At 39.8% G+C, this 27,990-nt stretch overlaps 1 protein-coding gene across 8 annotated transcripts; it reads right to left on the bottom strand.

Annotated features, from left to right (window-relative positions):
• Positions 1-730: 730 nt before the first annotated feature.
• On the bottom strand, positions 731-27,876 carry LOC115634361 (RING finger protein nhl-1). 8 transcript variants are annotated; one of them, XM_030532058.1, is made up of 13 exons: positions 27,563-27,876; positions 24,246-24,330; positions 18,411-18,551; positions 16,647-16,782; positions 13,977-14,119; positions 12,603-13,901; positions 9,343-10,019; positions 5,182-5,460; positions 3,671-4,408; positions 2,260-2,419; positions 1,705-1,845; positions 1,341-1,417; positions 731-1,270 (listed from the first exon to the last, which is right to left on the bottom strand). In XM_030532058.1, the coding sequence occupies exons 3-13, from the start codon at positions 18,543-18,545 to the stop codon at positions 1,057-1,059; spliced, it is 3,999 nt and encodes a 1,332-aa protein (XP_030387918.1). In that variant the 5' UTR covers positions 18,546-18,551; positions 24,246-24,330; positions 27,563-27,876; the 3' UTR covers positions 731-1,056. The 8 variants fall into 8 exon arrangements, with proteins under 8 accessions (XP_030387918.1, XP_030387901.1, XP_030387884.1 ...); XM_030532041.1 differs by having other exon boundaries at positions 9,343-10,067; XM_030532024.1 differs by having other exon boundaries at positions 9,343-10,067; positions 12,576-13,901.
• Between the last annotated feature and the right edge of the window lie 114 nt (positions 27,877-27,990).

The following is a 27,990-nucleotide window of genomic DNA, read 5'->3' on the forward strand; positions in this document are numbered from 1 at the left end:
GAACTTAAAAGTTTAATTAATGTTTTCAGACTATTTTTTCTATTTTTATGCTACAAAAAATAGGTAAATACATATATTTCTTTGTTTTATTTAACAATTTGAAACCACGACTGGGTTTTAAAAGGCGCTTTTTCTCTGGGTGTAAAATGGGCCGTCCAGCCATAAAGCTGCAAAGCACCTCCCACTCAAATACGATAATATTTTCAGACTCATTCTCGTACTCCAACACATGACGATACATTTTAATCACATAAAACTCACTTACACTTGCTACATTTTGTGTAATTTGTGTGAAACTTGTGCGTGCAGCATGTCAGTTTTGTTTCTTTTCTGCTTTCTCTTTTTATTTTCCGCTGGCACTCACTGCAAAGACATGCAAACATGGCGTATGTGTAATATTTGAACATTTGTTGGGAAACAAATTTATGCGTTAGCACATAAATCTGAGGCAGTGTACTGGCACATGCTGCACTTAACCAAATAGTTTATGCTATTCTCAAGAAGAAAAAAAGGCAAAAGAAAAGTTTCATTTTGCAGCCAAATGTGTTAATTTAATAAAGTGCCAGCCAGCTGCGTAAATTGTGTGGGAAATTGCTGGGCTTTTGCACATACCCATAAATCTCAATTAGGGCGCACACAGTAATGAACACTTGGGAAACGCAAAGCCAATAGGACTAGCTCTTTGGGCTTAAACAGTGCTCGCACCAATGATTTAAGTAAATGTTTTTTCTCCAACTCTGACGAGTTTTCGTTTTGGATTTTATTCATTTTCAGTTTCAACTTTGCTCGATTTTATGCTAGCTTAACATTTTTTCAACAATTTCTCTGTTTTTCGATTTTTTTTGTTTGTTTTTCTTATCTTGAGTCAGTGTTTTAATTGATTGGGAAATTTCTGGTCATAGAAATATCGAAATTAAATTTAGCACTCAATTCATTACAAAATAAATACATATTAACAGAAATCGTAAACCATTCATAATTAAAGAGAAATTAAAAGTTGTTTAGCAATACAAAGTGCTCTTATTCTTGTTGTTATTGTGATGTAGTGGGCGTGCCTCAGAACACTTGCACACGATGATTCTCCCGATCGCACACCAAAATGTTTCCGTTTGACATAATGGCCACACCTTCGAGTCCTTTAAACTCCGAGTCACCGGAGCCCCAGGAGCCAAAGGTCTTTAGAAAACTGCCATCGGGATTGAAGATTTGTATGCGATTGTTACCAGAATCGGCTACAAATATATAGCCCTGATCGTCCACAGCCACACCACTGGAAAAATAACATGTATAGTAGTTATTGCGACCCAAAATCCAATAAATAGTGTAATTAATTTACTTACCGTGGAAATTTGAATTGACCATCGTCGGAGCCTTCGCCACCCACAGTTGACAGGACCTTCCCATTCACATCGAATATCTGTGGAAGCAATTAAGTACATATGTATGAAGTATGTGTGTATGTAAAAAAAAGCATAAATACATTTGGACAAGGCAAATAAAATGGCATTTAAAAGGTATGCGGAATGTGGCATGTGCCATGAGGCACGCTCAGTCCTCCGCTCTTCCATCTGCCTAGCAATTGTAAGCATATTTTAATTAAAAAATCTGTTGTATGCAGACAGGCGTGACGTGCATACAGCCATCTAGCCTTGGAGGAGTATTGGTGGGACCGTGCTGGAATGGATAACGGGTCAGAGGGCTTACCTGAATTCTGTGGTTGTTCGAATCGGAAACAATAACACGATTCGTATTCGATACGGCTATATAATGCGGATGCTCCAGCTGACCCTCGCCACGGCCACAGGAACCGAATTTACCAACGAAGGAACCATCGGATTGGAAAACCTTTCGAAATGAGTATGAAAAGGGAAATGAGTTAAGTTCAAATTGAAATTGGAACTGAGGTAAAGAAAAAATTGCCAGACTACTGGTCATGTGGCATGTTGCAGTTGCCAATCGCCATTCGGCAAGCGTGTGTATGAGTTGTGTGTGTGTGTGTGTGTCTGTGTGTCGAATATAATGTAGTTAAGCGCCTGAAAATTGCTGCTGCTGGTGGATGGCATGCCGCTGCTCAAGTGTGACAAATTGGGTGCGGCAGCTACAGCCACAGCCACAGCTGGCCTTTCATCTTATTCCCACACCCCTCGAACACACACACACACACACACACACACACACATAGCCTATACTCAAACTCACATTCTTGCTCGAATGATTATAAATATTTGCATGCAAATGGAGCGACGTACTGGTACATACCTGCACTCTGTGGTTCTCCTTATCGCAAACGTAAATGAAGCCGAGTGCATCAGTTGTTACGCCCCAAGGATAATTGAATTTGCCATCTGCGGTGCCCTGCGAGCCGAACGCGCGCAGGAAACGTCCTTGTGGATCAAGCACTTGTATGCGATGATTATATCTAGGGGCCAGAGCACAATGCAGGTGGTGGTGAGTGGAAAGAAAGTGGTAATACAAGTAGTTGACACAATTTCGAGTACAACGGCATAACTCTTAAGTGTGTGTCTGCGCGTATGCCTCTATACAAGAGCATTCAAATTGGCATGCGTATTTTAATTGCTACCTTCACAAATGCAGTTGACAGAAACACCAGCAAGGGCAACGACGGCGCTAACAACATTTTGTGCAGATCTTAATGGAACTTGGCAAATATCAACTGAACTCATTACCGAGCGACGCCTTGACGTACTTGGCAATAAGCTAGAATTTAGCAGCTCAGCCTAAGCCGCTTAACGTGCGAAATCAAAGTTGAGTCTCTTATATTGTTGTTATTGTTGTTGTTGCTGTTGTTGGCCGACGGCGGCTGCTGCTCTGGGCTCGGCTAGAAACTGGCGGCGCTTAACGAGATTTTGTGTCAAACAAAGACATCTAGCTGCCAGGTCTCTTTTGAGCGAAACATAAAAAGGTTAGAGACGGCAACATAAATAGGGCGATGCCGATGCTGTTGTAGATAAAACAAAAACTGAACACTTTACGACGACGGTATACCCTACCCACACACAAGATATGAATAGTAATTAAAACTGAATTATAGTGAAACACCATCAATAATTAATTATGTACATGTAAGGAATATATTAATTATTTCTAGCTTGCACTATTTCTGCACTCAAGTTTCTAGAATTAAGAAAACGGAAAATTTTTGTTATCACGAAACAATCCATTAGGTGTTCACTAATTTCATAATTTTTGGAACTTTTTACAAAAGTGGAAGCTTCTTCGAGTACATACTATGCTTACAACAATGCTAACAACTTTAAACTTTCATGTACCACAAATATAAGTGGCAAACATTATTTTGAAATCAATGTGGCCTGAGGAAGGGTAGAACAATAACATTGACAGCTGTCTGACGCACAGGCGTTGCAGCCCATGCGGCTTAGCCGGCCCGCCCACATAAGCCCACACACTGATGCGCACACACATGTTTCTCATTAACGCGCCTATTATGCGCTTAGCCGTGCCAATTAGAACGGCCTACTGCGATTGCATACGCCAGAGCGTGAGGTCTAAGTCCGAAAATAAATTACACGTCATTGTTCAACTTAATTAAAATACTCCTAGGTAGTTGGAATATCTGCACGAGAAATCCAATGCAAGGAAATGATGATGGAAAAGTAAAATAATGGAATAACGGACCATTTACACTTACCTATCGGCTATGATGTACTGGCCAATGCGATTAACTGCCACACCGGCTAGACAATCGAATTCACCCTCGCCATTGCCATATTCGCCAAACTCCTTGACAAAAATGCCATTTGAGTCGAAGACCTGGACCCGGTGGTTCGACGAATCCGCAACGACGATGCTATTGTCGGGACCGACGGCCAGGCCGCGCGGCCACGTAAAGGATCCGGGCTCGCTCCCCCGGCCCCCCAACTGGAACAGCTGCTGGCGCTTGCGCAGATACACCTGTTTAGGGATAGTACCTGCTGCTCCTGCTATACCGGCTGCTGCTGCCACCGTAGGGGACGTAGGGGAGCCTAGCCCGTTTTTTGACCCGTCATCGTCGGATGAGGCAATCTCGTTTGCCTGTCGCAACGGCAGGCCCAGACTGAGGCGTCTAGAGACATCGCTGGCGGTGCTGCGGCTGCTGCTGCCAGGGGCGTGTGCATGCGATGACGTCGCCGCAGAGCTAGAGGCGTGCGTGTCGCGTGCACTGCCGCTACTGGCTGGCGCATCCTTGCTGCTCTTGTTGCCATACTTGTTCTTCAGATAGCGCGCCCATGAGCTCAGCGCTTCGCCATCCTTGTTGTTGTCTGTCGAGCTGCCCATGGCGCTGCGTGATGAACCAGCACTGCGATCAGTGATGGGAGAGCTGTCGCGAGACTTGAGAGCGTGGGAAGAACGGCTCCTGGACAAGTCACTGCCACCATAGCCGCTGTACCTGCAACGCGTAGAGCAATAGATTAGCAATGGAGCCACAGGATGCTGCACACTACACTGATGTGAGCGGCAGCTGCCTCATGGCATGCAAAATGGTGCATGAGTGATGTGACGGCTACTCGAAATAATGCTGGATGGCTATGGCTGTGGCTGATGGAGGGACTGCAGGTGCTGCTAATGGATGATGTACGAGTACATAACAATCGACTGAATGAAAGGGCATGATAGTCGAATTTGAAGATATATACAGATATAGAAATTGAGAGACAAAGACAGAGGGGTGGAGAACGTGAACTTTACAAATTGGCTGAGAGTTAATTTCGGTTAATTTTTCCAACGCGCAAAAGTTCAACCATTTCCTTATCCGATCTATTTTGGAAAACAAGTGAGAAAAACGAAAAAATAAAATCAAAATAACTCAAATGTGAATTAGTGGTGCGCAACGTAAACAAAACATGGACTAGCACGCAGTGCCTGTACAGAATTCAAATCAAGTAAAAAAAAACCTCAAAAAACTAAAAATAAAATAAAATAAAAAAATTCACATATATCTTATTTATAAATTAAAAACGATTCGTTTGTTTGCGTGGCAGGAGGGAAAAAGCAGCACGCACAAATTTCAAGTGCCTGGACACGCTGGGATTGGGTCTCTCTAATAAGCTGTCACAATAAATATTATTTTATATATACAGCAGATTTGATATGTGCCCAGGATCTTATTTACAATTGTTTGATTTTTGTGGTTTAACTTTTTTTACAATTTAGTCTTCGCACCTTGAAGCTAAGTAAGCAGATGGTGAGGCTGTCGTCGGCGACACAGGCTCGTCCAGATCTTCATCTTCATTTCCAAACTGGTGAGAGGAGCGACTGCGCGCCAGACGAGTGCGTCGCTCCTTCATCGCCAGATATCGCGAGCGTCCCGTGCCATAGCGACTGTCCGAGTCGTCGCCAGTACCATTGGCGTCGTCATCGAAGGAGGCGGTGGGCGTGGACAGCGAGGGTTGCGTTACAATGGCGCTGCTCTTGCTTTTGTTTAGAAAGCGGCTTGTGTAGCTGGAAAATTTTCGTGTTTGATATTGCTGCTTTTCACCTTTTTTTTAAACTTCATATTTTGCTATGTATAGTAGTTGCTGTTGCTATACCCTTTAATTGATGTTTTTTGCACGTTGCAATTTTTTCGTTTGTATAGTACGAGTACGAGCTACCTGACCTTAAAAGAAGAAACAACGCTCCAGTAGTTTTATCTACGTATCGTCGTTAGTCATGCTGTGCGGACAGCTCCAAACTTTATAAGCCCTCACCCAGCGCTGAAGCAAATTACTAAATCCCGACCGCTTAATGAACTAACTTTTAACTAGCTTACAAAAATCTGTGTAACGGGTTGTCTGCCCCCTCCAGTCTTCCTGCCTATTTCATGTTTTTCAGTCTGTCTACCTGGCTCCCTGTCTGGCTTTTGTATGTCATGTCTGTATGGCTGCTTCGCTTAATGCTCCCAGCATAGACACCAAACAGCTTACTAATGCGCGTCGCGGCCGGGACCGTGGCACCTTTCAATTCGTTAATTAGGCTGCTGCTTCAAAGTAACAAAATTCAATTAAAATACAAACGAAAAAACCAACAATTCTCGAAAAGTTTATAATTAAATTCACATTTCACATTATCGAAAGTTAAATAGTAAAATGTTAAGTACGAGGAATAACTGCTCTGTTTGCCAGCCAGCAAGTGGATTGCTTGGATGCTAGTAAGTAGTATTGGTAGCAGGAGCTTGGGATGGCAAGTGTAGATAGTCAAGAGGTGTGGGAACGGCACAGGTAAGGGTTGGCAAACAACATGTGGAAAGCATCGACAATGGCAACAACAACTACGGCAAATACATGAAAAGCAACAATAAATAGAACAACATACTAATGGAATAAAAGTAAGCAAAATTTAATACTATAATATTAATGCTATTTAAATACTGAAATAAACACAGAAAGCTCATTAATAAATCGCAAATAGTGGGAAGTGGGGAGTGTGTGGGCATTACTTTGTAAAGATATGTGTATGTATTTATGTGTGGGCGGCTTTAGTTGATATTAAAGTGCGCTTTGCATCTTGCTCATTAAAGTATACAATATTTTTTGCTTGAAGACAATGGTTATTTTCGCAAACATTCAATATGCCGTCAAAAGCAAACAAAAAATTGATGGAGCTATGTATTTCTCGATATCTGTTTATTAATTGCAATACACTTGTTTGAAGGCATGAGAAACCAAAAAAAAAAAAAAAAAATGGAGTATAAATGGGTTCGACTGTGGAACAGCTATCATATGCATGGTTTTTATGTGAATGCAAATCGATGTACACTGGAAAACAAAATCCACTTTACTTTCCATTACATTGCGTTCCTAAAGGGCATTTTAATCATTACATCTAGAACAAATATCAATATTTTAATGCCAACATTTAAATCAAAAATGTTAGCTAAATAAGTTCGTTTTACAGCTAGTTGAACTACTGAAATATGTAGGAACTTGAAATTTAAATTTAATCTGAAATATCAAGAAAAATGTACTTGAACATTTATTTGTTTTAAAATCTATAAGAAGAAACAGCTATACTCTTGGTAGTATAATACTAAAGAGAATTTAAAATTTTTAATGGTTTTTCCAAGTGTTATACGAGTACAATATATACACACAAAGCATTTCACAAACAGAACGCAGCAGTATGTATAAAAAATTGACTTTCGAATATCATCCTGCTGTTATTGTCATTGTTATGGTCAGTCAATTCCGGCATTTTGGCATTGGCAATACAACAATAATAATACTCGTATAAGTTACTAAAGCACTGCAGGAGGGAGCAGATATTAATGTTGTTCTATTGTCAAAAATGGACGGTTGTTCAGTCGCTCATTCAATGTAAGGCGTCCCACGGCTTAACGAGCCAAAATCGTCATAAATGCCCAAAATGGCCAAAACACAGAAACTCACACACACAACGGGAAAATTACCTGAACCAAAGCAAAAGGACGAAGTCGGAGGATTGCACTTACGTGACCAAATCAAAGTTTTAATTACAATACATAAGATTTCGTTCACGCCCGCCACTCAACACAAAAAGGATTGCCAAAGCGAGTCAATACAGAGTTGCCGAGCAAAAAAAATCTACAAACAAATACGCGTAAGAAGAAAGAAGCTAAGGAACACCAGTACACAATAAAAACGCGTTGGTCTCTAATTAAAGCAACGACCGTTGATCCTCTGGAAATATTGGCACAAAAGATAGCGCCACAAAGGCAATTGAAACGCCAGGCCCGACGACAGGCCTGGCTTATTGCCACACAAACCGTCTGCAGTGAGCAATGTTTGTTATGTTGGCCGAAAGGCAGACAGATAGCCAGTCTGACCGACAGACTGGCCGCCTGAGTGGCCATGTGAATGGCAGGCAGGCACGTTATTTCTTTTTTTCCTCTTTTCCTTGTAAGCCTTTTTGGCCATTACGGGCGCCATTGTTTGCCTTGCCATGAAAACGCAGCCCACTTTACACTTTTGCGCCAATTTACAGTAAAGTTTGATGACGGTCCCAGTTGCAATACTACCGTCTAATTATTTGCACATTTCGCTGTGCAAATACTAGTATGTATGCCGCGTATATTTTTTTGTACAAGTATATATTTCTATTTATGTTTCTTTATATAACTACACTCTTTAATTGGTTAGCATGATGAATGCGCTTAATTGCTAAACGGTCAGTTGAATGGCAAACAAAACGCACGGCAAACTATGCAAAATACAAGCACTGGCATAATGCACAGGCGGTGGGGGGCATGAGATGTGTATGGTATAGGGGAGATGGTAGGGAGCTAGTGAATAATAAGAAAGAAATCAACAACCGTTAATGCACTTTCACATTTAATGGCACACAAAATACATATAAACATTTCGCCAAAGGAGGTTTTTTTTTGAGGGGGGTATATTATTTGTTGTTTTTTAAAAGGGGAGTTTCTGTATCATTTAACTTCACGTGAAACATCCGCAAGCCGCTGACGGTAACGAGCCCGGTAGGGTCTACTTATATACGGTACGCTAAAGGGCAGCACGCTACAAATATAAACACAGATATGGAAAAGAGGGAGAGAAGAGAGAAAGAGATAGAGAGAGAATAGATGAGCAACGTGCTGCTAGGCGACGACTCGACTCTAAAACATACTCATACCTAAAGTGCAGGCTCGCAGCTTTACGTTTGGCAGTTACATATGCAAATATTAAAAACTTGACAATTAGACGCACCACGAGGCGTATGAGTATTAAAATGGCCGCTAGATAAAAGCCCACGTCACGCAATTGTACAAAGCTGCCAAATCCTCGTACGTGTGTTTGTGTGTTGTATGCGTGTTTGTGTTTGTGTGTGTGTGCGCGGAAAAAATAAAGAGCATATGAAACAAGAGTTAAAGCACAATACGAACAAAAATATGCTGACTGGCATTGGCATGACAATGAGCAAAAAAAAAAAAAAAAAAAAAACAAAAAAATATATTTGTGGGCAGCCAACGGCATATTGAATATTAATTTTATTATGAATATCATTGAATGCACAATGTAGGTTACTAATTAAAAGCTGAAATTAATTGCAAATACTTTGTTATTATTTTCAAATGTGGTAATTAATATAATAGCCTGCACGACTGGCTTTGGCAATATTTTATGTCCGAATATATATCTTCCAATAAATGCACTTATACTTCTTACATTATATCAGTCTCTTCTAAATGGGTTCAGTTTTTAATTGATGTTGCGTTGTAAATCAATAAGTAAAGCATATATCACAAGTTAGTCACAGCCAGTTGATTGAGTAGCCTCGTAGGACTAGGCAAGTTAGTTAAAGTTAAGTTTGAAAAATCAAAAGGGAAACTTGTGGAACCATTCAATTGAAATTTTGATCAAATACCTGCTGCCACTGTTGCTGCCGCTGCCATAGCGATCCTCGTTGTCCGTCGCGTGATGCGGCGCGGGCACGGCACGGGTTCGCGGCGTCGAAGTCGTTGTCGAGCTGCTGCCGTACCCGCTGCTCGAGGGCGTGGCATAGGCGGAGCTGCGAGCCGACAAGCCGGTATCATCGCGAGATGCGCGTCGTGCCTCGAGCCGATCGCGGTACGAGGACGTGGACGAGGAAGACGCCGTTGTGGCAGCTGACGTTGAGTTGGAGACACTGCTGGGCGTGGATTTGTTAGCGCTGCTGCTGGTCGCACCCGTTTTGGGCTTTGTCTCTGGCTCCGATTCCGATTCGGACTCTGAGCTGGTCTCCTCTTCACTGCTTGAATCGGATTCAGCTTTCTTCTTGTCTGCCGCTCCGTTACTGGCTGCACTTGTGCCGCTGTGTTGTGGCAGGAAACGACTCACGAAGGGCTTCTTCTCGGGCGTGGATGGCGTCGTTGCTGCGGCTGCAGTCGTGCTAGCCTCGCGTGCAGTTGAATATCGTGCCGTCGAAGGCGCTTTTTGCGAGCTGCTGGCCGCCGCTGCTTGGCCCGAGCTGGCTGAGCTTTCGGTGGAAGCGGTAGAGTCGCTGCTGCCAGATCGTTGCGTCTTCTTGACGGCCGCCACTTGGGCGGACATCGGTGGCTTCGACTGTTGGGTAGGAGTGGGAGTTGCATCAGATTCTGTTGCGCTGGCAACCTGTTAGTTCAGTTTTTGTTTGATTGTTTGTTTGGTTTTTGTGGCGTTCGTGGCATTTTATTTTCATTTAGAACAAGCATTTTTGGAAAAATGAAATGCATTCAATGTGTAATTAGAATGACAGCAACAGAGAAAGAGAGAGAGAGAGAGAGAGAGAGAGAGATAGTTAGTGAGCAAGTTGGCGCGGGCTATGCAAATAGCATACATATTCATACGTATGTACATACATACATATGTACTATATGTATGTATGTATGCCCATATGTGCCCATAACAACAGGCATATTCGAACTCATACAAGCGCTTGGCATAGTTTTTGCTTTACGCTGACATGACATGCGGTTTTTTCTCGATAGAACATTGCAAAAATGCCAAAAATAACCACCGAAAGCCGAAAGAAGGCGCGTTGCAAAAACAAAAGAAGACAAATATGCAGCGCATTTTTACACAAATGTATTGTACTTGTATGTACATATCGTATGTATGTGTTCATGTGTGTATATGTATATGTGTGTATATATAGGCATGCTTCCTGAAAATGGTGAAAATGTTGTTAAACTGACGGAAATGCTTTGTCATGAGCAACTTCGATGGCAATGGCGTTGACAGTAATGATTGAAATGTTTGCTGTTTTCAACACGCTCTCCCACTCTCTCACACACAACCGCACACACACATACTCGTATACGAGCACACCGTTGTGGGCTGTGTGTAAGAAAAACCAGAACAATACAAATAGCAAGCAACATATTTACAGCGGACATCAGCACAGAAGAAAAAAACACACAATTGCATGTCAGCAGCCGCGCTTTTTCGGGTTTTCCCCCTCCTTTTACCATTTTAACTTTTTTGTATATTCGAGTATAGTATGTATATTTACAGCATTCAGCTCTTAATCGATTTTGGTTTTATTCAGCTTGTTTTCTTGGCCAAAATTGCAAACAGGTATTTAGTAAGGGTTAAGCAAATTAACATCACTACCACATCGTTTGTCCACTTGTACAGTTTTCGGCAAAAACAGACGGCAAAAAGAAATAGAATAGAACAGAACAGAACAAAAGAGAATAAAATTACTTGCGTTTTTTTTTATTTTTATTTAGTTTGACATAAAAAGTGTAATTTTTATTGCACAAAAATTTGTAGCTGCACTCTCTCTAACAGAGCTGACAATTTAACGACAGGGTAAGAGATGTTAAATTACTAAATGGCACAATGTTGGTTTCGGGGCAGGGGGTAGGGTTGTGTTTCAGAGTGCGTCTTCGTTTTGTTCTCAACTTTGCTGAAATCATTTGTGGCAGCTTCGTTTTGCGGCGCAAAATTATTCGAATTAAGTTGAAAGTTTGTGTGCAAGCAAAGTTCGAAAAGAAAACGTTCATCGCGAATCAGTGTTAAATGGTGGAGGCGCTCTCAATAAATGACAAAACTTAACATACACATACATATAACAAGAATAGTTTGTGGCATTTTCAGGGAAGTTAGGTTAGGCAACGAGTTAAGGTAATTCTAATACATATATCAATCATATACGAAAACTTACGGAGCAGGGGTAGAGTGTGAAGACAAATAAAGAAGAGTAGGATAAGAACAGTGGGCATAACATGGCGTATACGTAATGTGCCATTCACATTATAATTATAATAGCAAAACAGGGCATAAAATATGTATGAACAGCACCAGTGACAGTGGAATAAAACTTGTTTAAGCAATCTCTTACATTACATATTTTTCGTGAAGAATAAGAAAATTATCTTATCTTATTTCAACTTTCGATTTGTGTGCAATTTATAGTTAGGGTTTTTTTGAACTGAGTTCTATACGACTAAAAGGTTAATATAATAAAAAAAAATTTAACTTTTTTTGAAATTGTAGCTGTGCATTTCATAGTCTAACCCCTTGCTATTGCTCCTCTTGTTCATCATCATCGGTCTCATATTCCTCTTCTGTGTCGCTAGATTGTGTCGCTTCTGCAGCCGGTTCTTCGGCAAGACCCTCGGCAGTGACTGCCACAGAGTCATCGTCGCTAGCCTCTAATTCCTCCTCGCTCTCATTGTTTTTATCGACTACCGATGCATGCTCTACAGCGTCCGCATTTTCACTTACTTGTATAAACTCGCTTGCAACTACTTCTACCTTATCTGTTAACTCTTCTTCTGGAGCCACAATATTTATTGTAGGTTGCGTCGTTGGATGTGCCTGTGTTTCTTCTTCTTCAGCGTCTTCACTCTCACTATCTGTTACCTCAACGTACTCATACTCTGAAGAGTCGTCTTCATCCCCACCATCATTACCCTCCATTATCTCTACATTTTGTAACTGAGTGGCTGATTGTTCTTCTTGGTCTTCCACCTCTTCCAAGCCCTGCTCTGGGCTATCGCTTTCTTCCTCATCCCCACTATCACTTTCAGAAGTACTCTCGTTCTCAGTATCGCTGCCACTGTCACTGGGCGCCTCTTCGGGCGCGGCTTGAACGCCTTGCTCATCTTCTTCATTTGTTTCATTCACACTTACCTCAGCTCGCGTCGCCGCTGTACGCACTGGAGATGCCGCCTGAGTAGAACTGTCGCTCTCTTCACTTGCTGCCTGTCCACCACGTTTCAGGGCCGTTACACGATCCGTGTTCGGACGTTCGCCTGTTTCGCTGGTCGCCGCTGCTGGCGTTGAAGCTGTCGGAGTGGCTGTAGATGAGCCGGCAGGAGCGTTTTTATTTTGACGCTTCTGGCGCGCCAGCTCATCATCCTCGGACACCTGACGCTGTGCAGCTGGTGGCTGTTGGGCCTGCTTTTGCCGCTGCATGGCTGCCTTTTGAGCTTGAATGGCTGCCTGGACATTAGCCTGTGCTGCCGCCGCTGCATCCGACTTTTTCTCCTTCTTCTCTTTGCCGATGTCCGCCAGACGCTGTACGACACGCGCACAGTCGCTCAGTCGTATGATGCCGCTAAGCTGGCCACGGGACACGTCCTCACTATCTAGGACGCGATCCTTGCGCTTGTCAAGCTCTTGACGCTGCTGTTGCTGCTGTTCGCTGTCGGAGTCATCGTTCTGATGAGAGCGCACAAAGCGCGATCTGAAGCGCGAGGATTTTCCAGCACGTGATGATTGCTCATTTTCGTATTCATTATCGTAGTCGTAGTCGGAGCGCCCATAGCGACTGCCTGCATCTCCATAACGGTCAGGGTTGACAGTGCGGACGGGTCGCTCGCCAAACTTACGGCCGCCCAAGACGGGCTCGTCATTGTAACCGCCTCGCTCTTCCTGCTGCCTGAACTGTGTGGCCAGGCGATGATCGCTCTTAGAGCGCATCAAGCCCGGCTGAAGGCCAGTGGGTGGTGCCAGATGGGAACTGCTGACCGAACTGCCAGGCGCAGAGTGGGGAGTTATGTTCAGATCACCAAATGTGGCCAAATTCATGACCAGCTGATTGGGATCAATCGACACCATAAAGCGCACACGCCTGCTGTAATCAGCATTCTCATATTCGAAGTGGCGCAAGAACTCGACTGTCTTCAGGAAGATCTCCTTGGTGTCCATAAGCTCGCAATCATCCCATTCCACAGTTTCGTTCATGTACTTATCTACAATATCGCAATTGCTGGTGATGTTATTGATTTCGAGGTCAAGGTTTTCCTTGAGCGTGGTCAGGTTGCGTAGCTCCACAGCCAGATACCGATCGATTTCACCCTTCAGCTGATCTGAACGATCCTTAATCGCTTTAGTTATGCGACGGTAGATCTCATCAATTTCCTCAGTTACGCTGATGGCGTTCGTTTGCAAACTAAGTGTGTTCTTCTCGATGATGGCCAGCGAGTCCTGTAGTCGGTGCAAGCTGCGGCGTATCTAACATTTTTAAAATGTGGACGATACAAATCGGTGTAGATCAAAAATTTTATGCATTTACCGCGTCATATTTACCTGTGAGTTAAAACGCGTGATCTCACGTCTCAGTATGTCCATGTGGGCGCTCTTACAGTCGTCGCAGATCTTCTTCTCACAGTGGGCGCAGTGCGACAAATAGGCTTTCTCTGAACAGACACCGCAACGTTCCATAATTTGACCTGTAAAGGAGTCATTGATTCATATGCATTAGAAATCAATATATAAAACGTTTTTTCCCTGTTTAAAATATTGTAACGTAATCTTAATTAGGAAAATAAAGATATAAAAAACATATTTTATTTAAAAAGCGAAACAAAATATGAATAAACCCATATGTCTTTTTTTAAACTAGCTTTAGTTTTCTATTCGCCCTAAAGCGCATCTCTAATATGGGAACCCAAACAAATAAAATGCAGGCGCATACCCCTTGATATGGCTCATCAATTTCAGCTTCAATTGCGGCATAAAAATGCAACAATGTTGCAAACAACTTCAGCAAACAAGCAACGACAACGACAACTACAGCAAGCAGCACTCAAACATGCATAACACGCCCTACTGAGTTGTTGCTCAGCTCGACTAATGCGCTTCCAACAGCTTCTGCAACTACTTTTTGCAGCAACCAGTTCTGCATCTGACAGTTACAAAGGCAACAGCAGCACCAAATGTGAGAAATCAACTGCACCTAAGCTGTTATTTGTGTTTATATGTCGATGCAGGCAGCATGCCCTCCTGCCATCCCAAACAGCTATTGTGTTTCTGTTTGCACTAAAGATGGTGCGTGACAATATGACATCGAACTCAGTAAAGAATTCTAACATTGATATTCAAAAAGAGAACCTGGCTTAGTTTATTGGTGTGATCACGTATCTATCTTAGTATACCAAACAAATACTTATTAATATATCCAAAGATGCATCGACTCATTAATAGGTAACGCCATAATCGCACCTTATCAATAAAATAAGATTTTTTGGGATAAGTTTCCTTCATCCTTAGATTGCTGGACCGCGAAGGCAGCACATTAAAATCTAACTATATTTAATGTAATATTTAAATTTTCAAATTAAATAAATAAAATGTCCTTGTATTCATATCTCTTTTCTGCTCACGATCACCTTATTACCATACCCTTCTCTAGCATACATATTTTACTAAATCGTCTTGACGGTGCTATGCAAATAACAAGCTATCCCCCTCTCCTCCACCCATGATCCGTTCTTCTTTGTTAACTGTGGGGACGGCATGCGACAACTATGCAAACTTTTCACATTGGCTCGTATGAGTCGCTGCGGCTCATTGCTCGGCAGTCAACACAATTGACGCGTAAGCTGCATACTTGCCTCCCAATATAGTAACCATCCCAACTACCACCACCCACCAGCCGCAAAAGAGCCATGTAACAAGTTGTGTCGCAACTCACCAACACCACTGCAGAGCTCTGAATGTAAAGTTGCCGGCGTCGATTGCTCGCCTGCATATTGGGTATGAACTTGGTAGCCCAATCTCTTCTTGCTCACTCTCATTTTTGCATGACAATAAACTTGCTGCACGACATAGTCAGACACGTCGATATACACTGCCACATTACATGTAGTACACACACACACACACACACACACAATTGCTTGGCTCTGTCAAGGCAGCTGGTCTGGAAAGTATGCAGTGCTTGTCGTACTGTGCCAATAGTTGGCCGTATTTTCTTGTGTAATCATATGGAAAAGTGAATTTGCAAATACCTACATATATATACATATATACATACTCGCACAAACATACATACATATCATATGCCATGCACAGTTATCCATAACAAAAGTTGCTGCTTGTTTGAAAGGATTTGTATGCTGCCTGCTCCGCTTCCCCCTTTTGGTTTTACATATTTACATAGCAATTGTCGAAATTCTTTCTTTGTCTGCTTATTAACTAGTGTATGCTTGATGCTGATTGCAAATGGCACTTATTTGCATTTGGTGATGAGCGTTTCCTCCACCCAAACCCCCTACATTCCTCTTGATAGAAAAAAAAAGAAGCAATTTGTTATTTCAAATTGTTTCAACTATCAACTTTTGACTCATTTGCATAGTCAGCCACCCTGCAATTTCCTACGCAATTTGGCCACGATGCCAAGCTTTCGTTTGTATAATTTAGTCGGATGTAAAAATCAATTTGCTTAGTTTTAATTTGGTAACGTGTTACACGCAAAAAACAAAGCCAGCCAGACACAAAGACTCGGCTTTTAATTGAAAACCAAAAATGCGTCAAATGTTCTATTATTTCCTTTTTTTGAATTTAATTAAAGTTTCACGAGCTTTGTGGCCCAGTATATGAATTGTAAAAATATTTTATTACTATTTTCGGCTTACAAACTGGCACAAATTCTAACGTAAATTAAATTAAATATATTTTTTTGCAATCGAAATTGATATGTGCAACGTATTGCCATCACAAAGGCAAAGAGTATTTTTGGACAAATATTAAAAATTGTTCCCAATGGAGAAAAAGTATGCCGGTTGTTATTGCAATTTTTCATAGCCATGGACATTCCTGAAAGGAATCATGTGCGCCAAATGCATAGGGTCAAAGCGAATCCAAAAAATGTAATTAAGAAATTCCAATCAAGTCAAAGAATTTACTCTTTTTTTTATAATCAATAAAAAAGCCTTATTCTGACATACGTATTATATAGCCATTAGCTTTACCCACCTGATGTTGGATCTGGCAGTTCTCCGGTTATTTCGATATGCAGCTCGAGAAAGCGTTGCAGTGTCACATTGGTGGGAAATGCCTGAACACCATTGTAGGGTATGCGATGCTCGGCACGACATTCGGGGCACTTGACCTATAAGTAGACGCGAGTTCTTGTGTTATATAGATATGTACATATAAATAAGCTCATCAGCTGTCAGACGAAAAATAATTGTAAATAATTGGACATCCCCATTGCCCAGCAAAGTCCACAGATGTAATGAATATTCAATGCACATTTTTTTCCCTCATAATTTTTCTTATTTTGTTCTGTTCACTGCCCTTCACTCAAGGTTCTTACCCCATCTGATTGTGGTTATAAGCGATGTGTGTTTTGAATGAATCTGTATTTGTCTTTAAATAATTGTTACATATCATTGAAAAGATCGACTCTGCAACCCATTTCTCCTGCCATGCATGATTTATTTTTGGTTATCTATTTTTATTCTTAATACATAAATCTCCTTAAGTTTCCAATCAATAAATGGGAAAAATATAAATAGTCATTTGAAAAATTTATTTATCTTTATACTTATTTGCGTATACATTTTTCCTTAACGCTTTTCTTATCAATGAGATTAACAAGCTTTAAATAAGTTTCAGTTTTCTTTATTATAGTGCCAGCAGCTGCATACAAGTGAAAAATTCTCGATGAAATTATATAAGCTTCTTCATAAGATAAGATAAAATGCCTTGGCTGTTTATTTTGTAAACTGCGAGCTATCCTAAGTGACCAATTATATTCCAGCAAAAGGCCTTTTAAACTACAAGTATTCGTGGCATAGCAATATTGCAGAATTTCACTCTCAGCTTTTGAAATTATATATGAGAAATGAAACTTCATCGCAAATACTAAGAATTGTACTTTCTTGAATTAGAATAACAAATATGTAGTAGTAGTAGCTCCAAATTGCAAATATAAACTATTAGTTTATATTTTCAACCTGTTTTCAATTCAACTCAATCGAATGTGTGGTGCTATAAAAACCTCTTGCACAATCAGTGTCGCATGCAGAGGCATCTTGAGCCCGGTTCATTCTTCATCTTTGTCGCGAATTCGAAGCCAAGAAAAAGTGTTAGGCGTCTTTAGCTTGGCATTACAGGACAGTTATTGGTGCGCGAGTCTACAATGTGTTTTGGCAGCACAAAGAGAATTCTTACCAATTATTTGCGTGGCGTTTCGCCTTTGCTGGCGAAAAGCCAAAGGAAATTTATAAATATGCTTACACACACGCGTTTATAGGTATAAGTGCATATATACTAGCTTGACGCGCACAAAATACGTATATCTATGCATACATATACTTGTACATAGACATACTATATGTACATATATAAAATTTATATTTTTCAGCAGCAAAGAAAAATCTACGCAAATGCGCCCAAAGTAAGAAAAAAATATAAATGTTCGAAAAAGAAAAATAAAAACTCAACTCATTTCGACAATGTCTGCTGTTTCTGCCCCACGCAAATATAGTACCTCGGAATGCTTTTTGTTTTCACTTGCTTTATGCGTTTTCGTTTCTAGCTTTTTTTTGTTTTCCTTTTTGTTTTGCGAGCAATCTATTAAGTATCTTTCTAGCTTGTGACGTAGTATAGAATAATCTGCAGCATTTACGAAATTACCCCTCGTCCACCCACATACAAATTGCATGCGCTTTCATTATGATATTTGTACGACTTGCGCAAAGCTCTCTGCAAAGTGTTCGCAGCTCAACTCACCTGCCGCCTCACATAGTCCACCAGGCCCTCCATACAGGGCTCCATGCAAAAGGAGTGCTGGCATGGCAACAGTTTCGGTATACGATACCGATCCAGGCACACGCAGCAAGTCAGCAATTGTTCAAACTGCTCCATGGTTCACTGCAAATAAAGAGAGGGGAAATTTTTTAATACTCGGACTATTTCATTAGGCAGAATTATGCATCAGCTATTGGTGCTGAAGACGCTTTATTAAGCCATCAATTTAGTATTCATATCATTATAAATTCACGCCCTAATCACAGTCGCGACCGAATCACTAAGCACGTATTTATTCAAGTATGTATGACATTGCCGTCCTCGTCCTTGTGGGAACGCACCGCTAAGCTCCAAATCCGATTTGCTACATTATTTGAATGAACACAAGCTCGCAAAAACAATATGCTATATACAGTCAATGCCAACAACGACTGAAATACAAAAGCTCCACAATAAATTGACCAGCGAGACCACCGCACCGCAATAAAGAGCCCCTACCCCGTCCACAAGAACAACGGAATCTAAATAGGCTGCACGACTTGCGCTTCATTTAGTCTCCGCATACGAATTTACGTATACGAGTATATAATAATATTCTAAGCCAAAAATCTGCTTATGACGTTCATTAAAAGCAGCTGAGCAGTTTATTTAAAAAGAAGTCGAAGCTCCTGCCAAAAATAAGCAAGCAAAAGGCAGCTAACTAGGGGGAGGGAAAAAGCTGACAACAGGAAGAAGGAGCGCAATCAGCTGGTCACTAGTCAAGGAAACATTTTGAAGGTGGGTGGCTTAATGTGCCGAAATACCAAACAGCTCCTAGCATAAGAATTATGTATATCACAAGAGACTTCACATAGATATACACATCTAAGTACTTTCCTATGTTCTCTATTGGTGACTGTGTAGTGCAAGGACTTTAAAATCAAATGTCTTGTGTTAAAAGTAGATTTGGAAGCTTGGGTTTTAAACTGGCAGTTGAGGTAAATGTTATTTTGCTTCTTCTTTAGCCTTTAAATGTCATGTGACATTTTGTGTTCATATTTCAAAGAATAAAATAATTTGTAAAATGTAGTTCGGTGTGCTAAAGAGAAGTCAACGTGCCAACTAGACAATCGTTTTAAGGGTTTTAAAACATGCAAAAGATGAATACAAATAATAAATATTCAATATGTCTTAATTTATATGATGAAAAACGTTCTTCTTTAACTTCTTAAAACCTCTTCATTGGTTCACAATATTTAAATAATTATTATTTAGTACATATGTGTGCATGTATATGAGAAATATAAAAATATTTAAAGTAATGAACGCCATTTGTGAACTACAAAGTCAAGCTGCGGATAACACAAATAAAACGGAAGCTTGAAATAAGTGCTTAACTTTATTTCAGTTTGCTTTGCACACAATTTTCAATAAAGCGTCCGATATTTATTTTTGCATACTATCCTATTAATAAAAACACACATGCACTCACCCATAAATGGTGATTCAAATGTTACCAACACGACTATGGAGAAATTTCAGCACGCATTCATCTACAAGTTGCCAATTTCGATTGAAAGCCAAGGAACTTAACTCGTTTGGATTTCACAGAATGGGATTTTAAGTGGCAATGGTTGGTAGGGTGGTGGGAAATAACGGACTACTAAATTGGACAATGAATACAAACAACTATATTGTATGTATGTAAGTATGTGTGTGTCTGTGGTCTTCAAGCGCTTTCAATTTAATCCTATTCACGTCAATTTAAATGCATCGGCCAAATTAGTTTTGCCACACACATGCGGCGCACCGCCCTTTTCTCACGACCGCCACGCCCACCACGCCCACCACGCCCACCACTTTACCACGCACAATTTGACGTAGCGTCCAGTTCGACGAATGTGAATGCGACGAAATTTCTATTCAATTCGTATTTTAAGCGCATTTTCCAGTTAATTGCACGCTATTCGCATGTGATTTTCCACCAAGTGCTCTTAAATGACAAACTGTGCGGCTGCGGGCGGTCTGTGGGGTGCAACCCTTTATTATACGTTCTATATATACTATTATGTGTTCATCGGACATAATTGCATGAACTTTTGGCCACATTAAAGCGAAAGTGTACGTTTAAAGAATCAGTCATTAAACTCTGCAGCTGTGTCTGCGTGTGGAAAATGTAATAATGGAAAAAGGCGTACAACAATTAGCGGTGTAGCTGTTTATTTACGATATTACCGGTGCAGTAAAGCAGGAAGTGCGCAGACGAAGAGGCAAGCATACACAGCTTATACGCGATGCAGCCAACGACTCGGTCGTGCACAACACGCCACATCGCACATCACACATACTTGTAGACAACGGGCGGCACAGAATGTATTTATTTATACATTTTTGGCGTAGGAAATGTGTGTCATTTTTATTATTAAAATTCCTTCGAAGCTTTTGGCGCATTTTGCCTTCATTTTAATTTCGCAAGTGCGCGTCAGCCTTTTGGCTTTAGCTTCATTGGAAAGGGTTAAGCACCGCTCAACAATGCTTATTGCATGGCGTACAGGTTCGATAAAAGTTAATTTTGCTTTGTGTATTCTATGAAAACGGGTAAATAAATAGAAGTGGGTGGCCTCAGTTAAAAGATTCTACGCATTTGTTAATAATAAAATATAATTTTTAAATAACTTCATCAAAATCGTATCGTACTTATTTCAATTTATTTTTAAAGCTGACTATAGTATATAGCAATAAATCGAAGGCTCGCAGTTTTTTATTAATTTCAATTCAGGCAAATTTACTATACATAATACATCAATCTAAAAAAAAACTATCTAACTCATCTTAGACTAAATAGAAAGAAAAAAAGAAAATGTACACAAGGTCAGTAAAAAGAAATCAACGAATAAGTGAAGTAACACTTATAATCCGATTATGCCAAAAACAACGATGTCTTAATTTAGGAAAGCCCAATATCTTTGAGAGTATTCAATATATATGTAAAGTGATTAGCTTTGGAACGCCAGTATTTGTTTGTTCAGTGGCAGTGCGTAGAGCAGTATTGTTTATCCGACGAGTGGCGTGCGTCCATCATAAGATTAATGTGCGCAGTTGTTAGGCGCTTTGTTTTCGTTTCACAGTAACCTTGAATTTTAAAATTAGCCAATTATGCGACAGCCTAAGCGGAAACGGAAGAGCGTGCAGTGGTCAACTGTGAATGGCCATCGTGTGTTTCTGCCAGAGTTCAAAGACTTGAAGCTATTGGCCGTGAACACTGTCAATGTAACATGCAATTACTTTGCCAGCATAGCTTCTCAGCTACTGTGTAAACTGTTTGCCAACTCAAAAGCAACAATCAGTATATTTAGCAATCAATCAATGCGAAATTGGGTCATTCAAACAATCAATTATAAAAACCAGAAACTGTTTAAAAATAAAAAGACGGACACCCGTTTTACCAACTGTCGAAAGTGCCAAAAATCGACAACGAAATAGATGAAACGATTTCCTGTCAAACGTCAAACAACCAAACCAACTAAACCAAACCAAAATCCAAGGAAAGTAAAGGCAAACGATTGAAAATAAATAAATAAAAATACAAATTTGGGTCACACAAAGAGCGCGACACATTGACACATTTAACAGTTTAAACGCAAAACCTCAGACTTTATATCCTAGAAAAGGGAGCCCACTTGGCGACAGCTTACCAATAAAATTCAGAAACTGTTCACTGGCCGCTGCCTTCAATATGGCTGCTCTATCAAAGCGGCACTCAGAGGCAATCATAAAATGCAATTGGCTTCAAACTGGGCTAAATGAAATGGTTTTTGAAAGTTATTCGTAACAGCAAGGCAAAGCCACTCGGTACCGATTTGATTAATTGCTATAAATAATTTGTAACTTTTCGAATAAAATAAACTTTGAATATTTGGCACTCGACACAATTTTCAACTGAACTCTTTACTCTAGCACAGATGTATATAACATTCAATATTCATTATTAAATTGAAAACTTCAATCGATTGCTTTATTTCTTGAATATCTATTTTTTATTTGTATTGCTCTTTTATCGTGATCGTATATTGCGACGCGCTTGGTACAATTTTATTGAAAATGTAAAAACCGACTGAAGTGAAAATTGCCAAGCACATGAGCCGCAAGTTGCGCGCATGAAAGCGAAAAAGAGGCTCTGTATATTATTTAAATATATATGTATACAATTCGTTGTGTATACATAGATGGCGACCAGATACAAACAAACACCACGATCGAAATACAAACGCCAAAAGATATTCTTGGCACACACTTACGCACTGCTTTGAGATTGGGAAAGAGAGCGAGAAAAGTGTCCGGAGAGGGCAACATATGTTATATTTGGCACTCCCAGACATACACATGTATGTGTGTATATTTAAATATATATATATATATATTTGTTTATCTATATGTAAAGTTGGCGAGAGACTATCTGACAAGTATGAGCATTAGAGTTTCAAATGAAGTCCTTATGTTGCTTCAATTAAGTTCAAGCCACAAGAAAGTATTTTCAATTCCGTCTGGCGTGCTCTCAACTATTTATGTTATTTTTCAGATACTCGTGCGAGTACACGCACATTTGGCAGCTCACACATACTCGGGCAACACCTCGTTGACGTCATTAAATGTTTTACCATTAGACACGGCTGCTGTTGAGGTTGCTATTAATAAAGCCGCAAGCAGATACCGTCTTGGGCTCCCAGCACTTGCCGGCTTTCCTACACAGTATCTGTTTGTATATGCTCGAATATACCTACAGTTTATATACATATAGAAGCTGGTGTGTGCAACATCATGTAAAATCTAAAATTAAACTTCATTGAAAATTGGAGCGTTTTGCCATCTGAATTACAAGCATTTCATATGGCACCAATTATATCTCAGTGTTTGAGCAATCGACCCACCCAATCCGTCCCCCTCTTGATGTTTCGAGCTACACACTTCATTCTAGCGGTGTCGAGAAGCTTATTGACACATGTATGATGAACTTCTGAAATTATCCTCATTAAATGAACCACTCGATATCGCTTAATTGGGTCTATTGAATATCATGCCTGCTGGCCATTGCTGGCCTTTAGTGTGGGCGACAGGACCAGCATTTTGTAATGCATTGCAAAATCAATTAAAGTATTTCGTGTAATAATGTCAGAGCTTTCGATCCCTGAAGTCCATTAACATCGCCCACTGCTGGGCAGCTGTCACCCAAACAACAACTCCCTGTGCACAACATAGTACGTGTACATCGTATAGGCATATTACAAGTATAATTTCGTGAGCTGATGCAGAGTCAACTCTTCAAGGTCGGCCTCTATGCACCTAAGAGCGAAGTAACTGCTAAAAATAGTGCTCTTCTCTGGAATTTTCAATATGCGCTGTTCACATTGACTGCAGGATTTAAATGCTAGCAAGAATTTATGCTATAAATATCCACAAAAAAAGGGACTGACACCTCTCAGACAGGGCCCAATGACAATCTAAAAATCTTGAACATCTGATTTCACTCGATCTCAATACTTATTCAGCTGCTTAGATTATTTATAACAAAATCTTTTCGGGAAACAGTGCTTTTCCTCATTCAAATTTAATATAATGATTTAACAAATCAAAACATCAACTATTTAAGGAACACTTATACCTTAAGCCAGAAACAAAGTTGAGGAAAAATTAACATACTTGTACATACACATACATATAGTACTTCATTTTTCCGGCTTTTCTAAACTCTATTCGAACCTGAATATTAAAGATATTGATCAATTTTCGAATAATATTAATAAAATACAAAATGTCTTTTTATAATGTTGTAGTACTTACAGTTTCTTGTTTACTCTGGTTTCACCAGGAAATATTATCCGAGGCGCCCTGTGGGGCCCTGCTACGTTCCTGTTAACTGTTATTACTGCAAATGCAAATATAGAAACCATTTCAATTATTTAAGATTGTCTAAGGCAAATTAGCAGCTAATAGTATGGGTGAATGATTAATCAATTGATTTTTGGCTCGCGCTCAGCAATTAGCTGCCGTGTCGGCAATTGAAAGCCAACAAGGCAAGCGGAAGTATCGCATACGCACACACACATGAAGAAGAATTAATATAAGATGAAAACAGAAACCAAATTAATTTGCTTTTACCACAACACAGACAAAGAGCAAGGCTGGCGAGTTTGCTCTTAATCATCTTTCAATGCCACCACACCCGCACATATTGTCGCCTCAGCGCTAATTAATTTCGCAATTCCAATTAAAAGTGCATTTATATGCTCAGCATCCCATTAAAAAGAACATTAACAAATGCAGAGCATTATATGGCCCTTTTTTATGTGCAACTGACGCTACGGTGCATAATTGTATTATGCATATAATGCAAATAATAATAGTTTGGTAATTTAATTACATCAAGACAAAGGAAACAATACATATACAGGTACATTAAAACAAAAGGTAACTGTAAATTGTATACAAATTGAAATGCAGGCTACTTCAAGGGACGACATACAAATATATTTCAGCTTGATTGAGCAAGTTGTAATTAACAAGATGCATTCATCGAAATGGTTTTATTTCAAGCTGCTAATGAAGGTCACCGAAGACTTCTGCCAAGACGCACCCAAAGATTGAGTGTGAGCATGCATACACTCATAACAAAAGAGAACGCAAGCCCGACAGTGAAATACCCTGTACCCAGACAAACTTCCGTCACTGAGTTATATGCGCCCATAGCAGAAGCCAAAAGAGAAAGAAGAAGAGCGAACTTGTTGCTGCAGCTTGGGGGGTTGTACTGGAGAGAATTTGTTTCGCAAGAATTTTAAACTAAAGTAGATAACTGTACATTGATTGCGAGTGCAATATTTGGTTTATTTTGCTTTTGAAATGTGGACCGTATTGACGAAATACTGTAGCGGAAGAGAGAAATCGATCTAGACATGTCCGTCCGTCTGTCTGTCTGGATGAACGCAAGGATCTCAGAAACTATAAAAGCTAAAATAACCAAAGTTGGCATCCAGATTCTCCGAGGTCCGAGAAAGGACGAGTTTATTTTTTTTTTAATTTTCCCCACCTTCCCCCGCTACAGAATTTCGTCAATACCGTCCACATTTCAAATGCTACCTAAACCAAACATTGCACACATAATTTATATATAATTATCTACTGTTGTTTAAAATGTCTGTCAATTCTAAGAAAAGTTATTAGCGAAACAAATTCTCGCCAGTACAACCTCCCCAAACTGCAGCAACAAGTTCGCTCTTCTTCTTCCTATTTTTGCTGCTGCTTTGAGCGCATATAACTCAGTGGCGGAAGTTTACCTGGGTACAGGGTATTGCACTGTCGGGCTTGCTCGACTGTAGCGTTCTCTCTAGTTTTATAATGATATCGCGTTCATTCAATATGCATTTTTATTTATTTATTTTGACCATTTTAATTAGAAAGTAACTTTCCAAACTATTTAGTTATTATTAATATTTGAATTTTTACTATTTAAAAGAGTATAGTTCAATATTGACATGAAAGTGAGGAATAACTGATTACACTTGCTTGACACATATGACAAGTGCCTTACAATTTGTGTTTATACCACAAAGCCGATAAAAACCGACTGGGGGAATTTTAGTGAATCTGTCTATATTTTATGGTTCAACATTAAATTGATTATGGCACACTTTTAATAACAAAGACTTACACTTTTTTTTGAATATTATTCATATTTATATAAATAATTGAATTTTTTCAGTTAAATTAAAGTTGTTTATTTTAGATTTACGAGTAAATTAAAAATATTAAAATATTGAATTGAATACGAAAATACTCATTTATACTACGATTTTTTTTTTAATGTACGATTGTTTGCAGAATCTTCAGATGAAATTTCAATGCGTATTGGAACACGCAAGTCAAGCATTTGCTACAAATCATAAATATCTACAGTGTAGATTCTGAAGACATCAAATGTCATAAGTATGCCAGTCAGTCGGCTCGTAAAAAACGCATCATTTTTAATTTGAAAATGGCTAGATCTGTTTTAATTACACTTCATCCAAGTATAGCAGAAGTGTGTAATCTGCAACTATGTTTGCATGCGTGGCCTGTTTACATGTGAATATGTGTGTATGGTAGTGCGTTTGCAATGGCCTTGAACTTTAACTTGCACCACGTGACAATGCGAGTGCGAGTAGCCGAGAAGCTAAAACTTCGGTGATGGCACAGCTGTGTTATGCAGTTGCGAAATTTATGTAGCATACTTTTGGGCTATTTCAAATAAACCATCGAATGAAATGTAATAATAGATACAGGCGTGTGCGAAGAATACATATACTTGTATATGTATTTACTTATGTATGAGTGTAGGTGATGATACACATGTATAATAAATTAAAATTGTGAAACAAAGAATAGCTTTCATTGAGGCACTGAAAGAAAATAGCAAAAACAAAATTAGACGCATGCAAATTTAAATATTTTTATATATCAAAATAACTGGCGTAAATAATCAGGTGTGAATATAAAAATAAATTGCTATAAACAAACCAATGTACTATGCAGTAAACATTTTTGGCTTTTTCCGAAAACTGCTGCCAAAGCGCAAAACGCAAAAAAAAAAACAATAAATGAGCAATAACTTTGGCGCAAAGCACATTTGATAAACGCAACAAGAAAAATCGAGCATAAAAAGCTTGGAAAAAGAATCAAATAAAATAGAATGAAAATGTCGCTTTCTGTGCGCCATCGCGCTTTTGATTGAATAAAAACTAAAAATAAAACGCCAACACGTCGCTTGAAGTATGAAAATGTGGCTAGACTATAAAAAAAATATACCGCATATATGCATAAGTGAGTATGAATATAAAACTATGGCTAAATAAATAAATTTGAAAAGGCAACAACAAACAACAGGCATGGGCGACATTGAGCAAAGTGTAAGAAATATGAAAATAATTTTGACAGCTTTCAAGCTTGTGGGACGGTGACAGCGGCAGCACCAGCGATGACGACGGCGGCGGCGACGACGATGTCGATGTCGACGGCAGCGCAAATGCCAGGTGACATTTTCAGATGAAAAAATGTTTAAGTTTTGCTTTATATTTTACATAATCAGGCAGCGCGGAGCATATTTATTTTTAATGCGCTTCACTCACTTGGCGGCTGTGCTGCAATTTGGCAATAATTTGATAGACTTTTTATATTTATTTCGTGTGGCATGCATTCGCATGCCTTGACGGCGCGTTTGAGGTGACGATGGCACTTTCTTGATTGATTGATTCTATCAAATTAGATTTTTCATAAATTTTCAACACTCGCGGTTTCGTTCACTGGTGCAGTGCGTTTCTGCACCCTGTCCGTTGCACGGGAATTTAAATCAGTTATATTGGCACAGTTCTTCGGGCATACGCTCAGGTATTTATATACATATATTCGTATATATATCCACACAGAATGTGTATCGAAAAAGGTAAATCTATCGGTTTGAATGCGACACGTCCGCTCGCGAGCGTGCTACAAATGAAAATGAATGTTCTCAAGAGCTCCGTGACTCTGATCAGCCGTTCTGAGGTGAATTTATAAA

The sequence above is a fragment of the Scaptodrosophila lebanonensis genome, unplaced genomic scaffold (genome assembly GCF_003285725.1).
Source record: "Scaptodrosophila lebanonensis strain 11010-0011.00,11010-0021.00 unplaced genomic scaffold, SlebRS2 tig00000001-arrow-pilon, whole genome shotgun sequence".
In the NCBI taxonomy this organism is placed as follows: domain Eukaryota; kingdom Metazoa; phylum Arthropoda; class Insecta; order Diptera; family Drosophilidae; genus Scaptodrosophila; species Scaptodrosophila lebanonensis.